General features: G+C 36.2%; 1 protein-coding gene across 1 annotated transcript in view; it reads right to left on the bottom strand.

Annotated features, from left to right (window-relative positions):
* The window catches only part of LOC108691159 (POU domain protein 2-like), a 136,911-nt gene that overhangs the window by 62,850 nt on the left and 65,942 nt on the right, over window positions 1–8,119 (bottom strand). The window contains exon 3 of the mRNA XM_018198815.1: window positions 4,323–4,541. Coding sequence (XP_018054304.1) covers window positions 4,323–4,541 — 219 coding nt within the window. The remainder of the gene's footprint in view (window positions 1–4,322; window positions 4,542–8,119) is intronic.

Below are 8,119 nucleotides of genomic sequence, written 5' to 3'. Positions count from 1 at the left end.
TATATATATATACATATACAAAAAAATCATTTTTAAGTCTATTCTAATCAGAAAAATACAGATAGTTAATTATATTGAAATAAATATTTTATGCAAAAACTGTCAATTAAAAAAAAATTAAACAAAGACATAAAATACGACTTAATAAATGATGTAACACCTGAGAAGCTTTTCGAAATGAGTCAATAAAACTTAAAACAACTGCAAATGTAAAGATATCGTACGTAATAAAAATGTACTCGGGCAGTCTCGTTGAAAAGAGTTTATGCTGCATTTTACAATCGGTCGGCGTATTTATTCGCCAAGCGAGAAGGAACGATGCTCATACGACGCTATAGCACGTCCTGATCGATTTAACGCCAAATGTCGCCGTGTTTTACACGCGGCAATAATGGTTGAAATCTATGTAGCCAATATTTCAAGCCACCCTTTCTCGCCTGCGCGTCCCCAACCTCCACACGAATGGCGTTCGTATACCAACGATACGTAGCCTTAGTTATTGGTCCACATATGGACATCACTCGATATTTTATATTCTGCAGAGAAGTGAAGGTATAAATGCAATCATGGTTGACGCTTTTCAAAAAAACAAAATTAATTCCTAAAAAATTTCAATCATGAATATATTGCGTGCTTCAACAAAGTTTAGAATAAACGTTTTGTCGTTGTTTTTTGACTAACAAACATTTATAAAAAGGAAAGAACTGCTTACTCTCTCTCTCTCTCTCTCTCTCTCTCTCTCTCTCTCTCTCTCTCTCTCTATTTTAGAAAAAATAAATATAATCCAACATTCATATTCAATAATTGAGGATTGATTTTTCATTTTAAATATTTTGCACTTCAAATAGTATTTAAAGATATAAAATAATTCATTGATCGAATAAATATGGCATTTACATATTTTGGAGGAAAGAGAGCGATCTAAAAAGCAAACGGAAGAATGATAGTCCCAAGGGAGGAATACAATTCCTGAAGTCCGACAAAATAGAATCCTTCTGTAAACGACAAGTATAATTTGCGCGAGAATAGAGTGCATCACGCAATACGACAACTTCAAAGATTATTTTCTAACAGGTACTTGCTTTTTAGTTTCTTTTTATCCCTTTCTATTTAGACAATTTTTTCGATATTTGCATTTATCTGAATATAAATATTCTGAATATAATGATAATATAATAATAAATTAAATATTCTGAATATGACATATCTCATTTATATGATTCTTTCATGACTTAATAATTGTGGTATTTAATTTCATATATTCAGTAATTTAATTGTAAATTCGTTGATTAAGTCATATATTCAAGTAGATCATAATTTTTATATTTTTAAAAAGATTTGCGCACTACTTTATAAATTAAAATTTCATTACATTGCACTTAAAATTAAGTAAAAAAAAAAATAAAATAAAATTTCAAAGAATGATACCGACAAATGTGATATCAGCTTGTAAATATAAACGAGTGATTTATCAATCGATACTATTTTTTTAGATGTATTAAACTTACGCTTAAGGGTTCGTTTTCAGACGAAAGGACACATCGTTGTAACACATGTGTCTTTACGAGAGTGTGTTCACGAACCCGTAATATTTTAGGGAGCCCTCACGGTCCTCGTTCTTTAAAAACTAGCCAGTGCATATGTCGACGTAGGCGACATAATGTTATCAAGCTGTCCAGAAAGAGCCGCCACCGATCGCTGCCACGTAAGAACGAGGATCTCGGGGGACCACGTCCTCGCTCTCGCCCACTTCGTTCTTATTGATATACCGAATAAACACACTTGGCAGCTAGGCCAGAGCGGCTTTGCGAGGCAAATAGCTTTGGAAAAAACTCTACGTTAGGGAGGGGAAATATCTTTTCTTCCTTAAAGTCGACATCATGCTCGACGCTGATAACAATTGTGATAAAAGCTATAAAGACTGCTATAAATTATAATATATGAAGATAGAAAAAGATAAATTGCTTGCTTCTGAAAATAAATTATTTCCGCATAATATAATAAAAAGAAATTATAACAATTCTATTGCTGAGTTTTATCTCGCAGATAAATAACTTATGCATGCGTATTCTAGAATTCGTGTTATACTAGAATTTAATTAGACGTTGCCACGTAGTGATGTATTCGTAACGGAATCGCCTTTGGTTTAATCTGACTGAGAAATTGCTCCTTTCTTAAAGTACCGTAAGTTGTAATGAGACTGCTTCATTAAGTTTGACTTCGCAGCAAAACAAGATTTTACGATTATCTATAATATCTAAAGAATTAGTATAAAAGTCTTAACATCATAAATATTATCAATACCATTGTTTTTAATCGCTTTTATAGGCATTTTTATAAACGCGATTTTAAACTGTTTTTTGTTTTTATTATTGCATGAGTTATTTTATTGAATCAATTTTACAACAATGTATGTATATTTTCAAATAAATTTTCTCTCGTATATTAATTATTAGTTATTTTATCTTCATTCGATCTTCATTAACAATGAGAAATTCACAAAATTTCATAAATTTTTATTTTGCTTTCAAAAATAGCTGCATCAATTACATAAAAAATTATATAAAAATTTAAGATTATAAAGTAATAATAAATAATTTACTTCTACTATTTTTACATTTTAAAGTAATAAAGAAAAGAAATTTAGCTTTAACATCCTTTTAAATTGTAAAACGTATCTTATGAAGCCTGACACGCCGCCGAAACGTCATTTACCTTGTAAAATGGAATCTCATTCAGTCTCCAGTTTCACCCCCAGCTTTTAAGTTCAAGCTTCGACCCTTATCGACCGCACCATGGACTTTGCGCACCTCGTCGAGTGCAGCGGTTATCCAGTAAATAAAGATGAATAGTTTCCCCGTCATCGCTCTCTCGTACACACACATAATCGCAAATATGTGTGCGCGCAGCAACGAGACGATTTTAAATTCCGCGAGTCAAAGCGATGTTTGACATGGAAATGTTGAGCGATGCATTAAACATACCACGCCAAGTGCTTCCTTCTCCCTCCTGCAAGATCGTAATCCCCCCTGTTTCTTCTAGAAAAACGAAAAGTGCTCCCTTCGACCGTCTAGGGCCTGATCGTATAACCGATGAACTTCGGGCCCTAGTACAATCGCCCTCACATTGTCCAAGCTATGTTTATTTAGGCAAATGAAAAGAACCACCGTGGTTTCGCTAGTTCTCGGCCTTTAATCTCAGCCTTTATATTTCTCGACATAAAGAAAACGACAATTGCAATATTAAATGCTCCTATTTGGTTTGAAAACGATAAGAATAATGTTGCCTTTTTATTTCTTGTGCATCCTTTAAATCCTTAAAGGATTTTTTGTATAACATGTAAAAAAAATTATTTAAATACATAATACTTATCATTACTATATTTTCTTCCATATTTCAGAAAAAAATGATTTGATGCTTTTCCATCCTTTAAATACAAATTCGCGTAATTGATCAGAAATGTCTGTATAATAATACAGATATCAACTTCAAGTTAATTTGCATATAAAGAATAGTAATCATTCAGGATTTTGTTATAAATAATTGCATAGAGATATAATACAGTGTTTAAATAGAACAAGCGTAAATTTAAATGATATTTTATATTGCGAAACTATTATATCTAAACGTAATGCAATAATATTGTATACAATTCCAGATTGCTCGTAACTTTATTTCAATGTAAAATTGTAAATCTAGTATCATTATCGTCGGCGAATTACGAGGAGCAGAGCACGACAAGCGTCGCGAATTTCCGAGTCGTGATTGGTGGAGCAGTTGTCGTGAAGCACCTGCAAGGCAATTTTACTGAACCTTTCAAAAGAAACTCCCGCTATTGTCCGACAAAATGACATCAAGCTTATTGCATTATTTAAAGAGCTTCATTTTAGGACTACTTTAAACCTAACCCACGATTGTCAAAACTGATAACACAAGTTAGATTTCTCAAGGAATACGATCAATGTAATATTACAAATACTTTGAAGTATTCTTTGATTGATCAAAATTAGTAACATTCTTTTTTCTAATCAATCAAATATTTCAAAGCATTTGTAGCAAGACTTGAAGATCGCATCTATGAATGGATCATGAAGGTGCACGTTTTACAAATTCGACATTTTTTTGAAATTAACATGACGTTTATATAATTAAAACGAAAACAAAAAATTAAGGGAAACGAAGAAAAATATTTTTAATGCTGCACGATCACATACTGCATGCTTAATTAAACATTTTTATTTTTCTGTAATTCGCATTGCCCTCGCAAGACAAAATATTTCTCTATATTATGTAGAAATTCGTTTCGCTAGGCTTTTACTTACTGGGTGAGATGCCAAGCTTCGCATGCATGCTACTGGGGCTTCTGTGATCGGGGGTGGTAACAGGGGCAGCTACGGGTGGCGACAGGTGGGGATGTGTCAGTGGCCCACCGCTTGTCGTTGTCGTGGTAGTCGTTGTGGCACAGGGATTTAAGGGTGATGTCCTCTTGAAAGACTGGTCTGTTCGCCACGAGACATCATTGTCGCCTATCCAGACTTTACCTACGAAAGTAAAGTCATGTAAAATTAGAAAAATATAATGATAGAGAATCGCAAAATTTAAAATAATGATTACCGTCTTAAAATATAAATATGTATAAAATGCAAAACATTGAATATTTCCTCAATATTTTTGATACTGAAATCAATGCTACACACGCACACATACTATCTTTCATAAACGAGAGAGAAGTATATACGATCTCCCTTGCTACAGCAATATCAGCGATAAAAGATCAAATTGCAAAAGAGGCTCTCGAGATAAATTCTATGCCCTGTGCGTGTATTAATATAACGCACACGGAGCGGTTATGCGTGTGCAGAAAATGGCTTCTTTCCCCTGGATAGAAACCGTCGTAATTAGCGACCCTCCGAATCCCCTATTCCTACCAGTTTTCCCGGTTTTCCCCCATTTCCCTTAATTTCTGGGAACAATGCCTGACTCTGGATGTTGTTCCAGGCTGCAGTGTCTAATTACACGAGGGCATACCGAGCTCTTCCTTCCCAAATTTGTAAGGGCGATGTATGGGGTGCATTCAAGTGTCTATAAATGTGACATACGAATATTTGCCAGTGCCATCAAAAGACAAAATTTCACGAGATTGATAAGAAATGTTTATTAAGCTATCGATAATATATAATTCATTTAACAATTAGTGCTCGCATTTAGCAACTATTAAATATAAAAATCTTTTTAAAATATTAATATATAAATAATCAATGAAATATTATTAGAATTTTATTCATAAGAAATTTATTAAATCCACTTTTCGGATTTGAACTATATCGGCGTTCACACACATAAATAAATTTATTATTATGCCTCACGAATGTTATGTTGCGTGCAAAGTCTCGGATATCCATGCCGTATCTTTTCGAGCACCCCGTAGCTGGCAGAGATCTCGGATTTATGGAACACGCGAATACCGTATCGCCCCCGCATGCGTGCGACGTGACTCAGACTCGATATTATTTGCTTGACGAATGATTTAGCCCGAAATACTTAGCTCGCTTTTCCCCATCACCTCTCTCCCCTACTCTTCTGCTTTTTCTTGCACTCCCTCTCTCCTAACCGAATACTAATCTTTCTTCGTTCTCTCTACCTCTTAACGATAATCGGAGAAACGCGTTACTCCAGAGACAGAAATACAGTAACTAGAAGACGATAGGAGAATAGGGAGTGACGGGTGGTTCACAGCAGAATGCAGGAAAGCGGTGAAGATAGAACGAGGGTGGTAACTGGAGCCCGTGGTTTCGCGAAAGAAAGGACGTTCTTCCTATCGAGAGGAAAAAGAGAGGCGGGAAAAGCGGTGGGGCTGAAGAAAGTGTAGCCGGCGCTAACTAAGGGCGTCGGCTAATCAATATCATCAGAGAATGGCCGCTGACCTCCATCTACCCCGCTAGAACGACCATTGTCCAGTATTCCTGCTTTTCCAATGAGTCGCATGAACGAATACAAAAAAGATTCGTTTTTCCAGAAAATATAATTAAAAATAATAGATAAATTGCAAAAATATTTTATCGAAAATGTAGCAACGTATCACGATATTATATTTACTACAATAATTATTACTTATATAAAAGTAACATTATTTTAAAACTTTTTCAATAATAATTATAACATTTCATAGTTAAGTTCAGCCAACATTCTCTCTATGTCAAGATAATATCAAATTTTAATTAAATGATCTATTAGTCGGTTACGAACTTTCAGAGAAAGATATTAAGAGTCGCCTCAGTGTCACAAGGATAGCTTGCCTGAGGCTACGATTCAATCATAGAGGCTTTCTTTAATCTCGTAGTGTTTGCATGGTTCCCAGATTTTACTCAACCCCACAGAGACAATCAAAGTCAGTACACCCTAAAGGGCTAGTTTTACTTGACGTAAAATTACACGCGAGTTTGTGGAAAATTCAATTATGTGAATCTACAAAAATCAAATGTCTCTTTGAATTAAAATACAAAGAAAAACGCATCTGGATAATTCTTTGATAAAGAATAAATAGAAAATAAAAAAAAGTATGATTAATCTCTCCGACTGTAGACTGATGCTTCGTTCATCGGTCTCATCTACGCGTCCCTAAAGTACCCTTCCTTTCTTTCTCGCAATAAGGGTCGTAGCTATGTCCGAACAGAAATCAGTCCGCATAAACAGAATCATCCATTCCGCGTTTCGCTCCTTCTACCCCTCGTAAGCCTTGCAGAGAACCTTCCCCCTCTTCATCCTTTGCATTCTCCCTCGTCCATTCGTCCAACTCGGCGCGAACTCCATTCACGGGTTTATCACTGTCCAGATAACAACGATTTACCTACAGGCGAACTCCTACGGGTTAGGTTTCGGGAGGATAGGAGGGTGCGTCTGGTGGGATTGCCAGAGAAGAGGGATGAGGTGAGCCTCATGGCAGGACCGTCGAAGAAGGCAAGACGGGCAGCCACCTTGCATTCGGGAGTATTTCACTTTAACGGCCCTCCAGGGGATTGGCTGACCCCGACTGGAGACCCTTCACCGTTTCGGCATAATGGACCTCTACATTACTTATTCGTTCTGGCCAATGTCCTGCTAGCAGCTCCGTTCTTACGGCGTCGACGAAGTCGCTCGTTTTCCACGTTCTATCATTCCTGCGTACGATTAATCGCATGTCGCGCAAACAGGGATATCGAAAATTGGGAATGCTGCAATAGGAAACAGTTTTATATATTAGACAGAAAATTAAACGTTTAAATACACAAATATTCATCAAACTCTAAACTGTATATCACACCAATGACATAAATTAAAAAATAAAATATTCAAAATTTTTCTGAAAAAATTATATTTCAATGTCTAAAATATTTTCATCCAATCACATATTTCCACCTCCTTTTCTAACAAAAGACGATAGAGCCACCTTTGCTGATTTCAGCTTCCGGGTACCGGCCAGTAGCACGGAAGAACAACACGCCCCGAGCAAACTGCTTTTCTCTCGAAAGAATTGAAAATTCCTGCTCGTCCAAGGGTTGAGGAGGTCGACGATGGAGAGGGCGGTGGCTGGGGAGACGACGAAGCGGGACGAGGAAGCGAACGCGGATAAAGCGTTCGATATAAGATTAATGCTAGAGGCCGCCGACCAGTCCCGCGCACGTCGAGGACCGTTCAGCCATACACGAAGGCAATGGTGATTCCTCTTTGAAGGTAGAACCGTGGGCAGTGGCCAAATTGAATCCTGCTTAGGACAGAAGAAGCGTCGAGAGAACGAGAGGACGAGCGAGAGCCGGCCCCAGAGTCCTTTCTCCAATAAATAAATCGCCGACTGTCCGTAGGTCTCCGATTTTCAGCTCGAACGTACGGATTAAAATCGACCGACCGATTTGTAACGACGAACACCGAAAGTAATTGTACGATTATCTTATTTCTGTATCCTTTAGTTTCTTTTTTCAGAAAATTATTTAACAAGAATATTTCGTTCTGTATTCAAGCTAAATACATTTCTAATCAAAGTTTTATATAAGCACTCTCAAACAAAATAGAACTCTAATACAAAATAGAATTAGTTAATTAAAGAAATAAAATATTAAATTCTTCCATTAAAGATATTGGCATG

The sequence above is a fragment of the Atta colombica genome, unplaced genomic scaffold (assembly GCF_001594045.1).
Source record: "Atta colombica isolate Treedump-2 unplaced genomic scaffold, Acol1.0 scaffold41, whole genome shotgun sequence".
NCBI lineage: Eukaryota > Metazoa > Arthropoda > Insecta > Hymenoptera > Formicidae > Atta > Atta colombica.
This window is presented reverse-complemented; position numbering and strand designations above follow the sequence as displayed.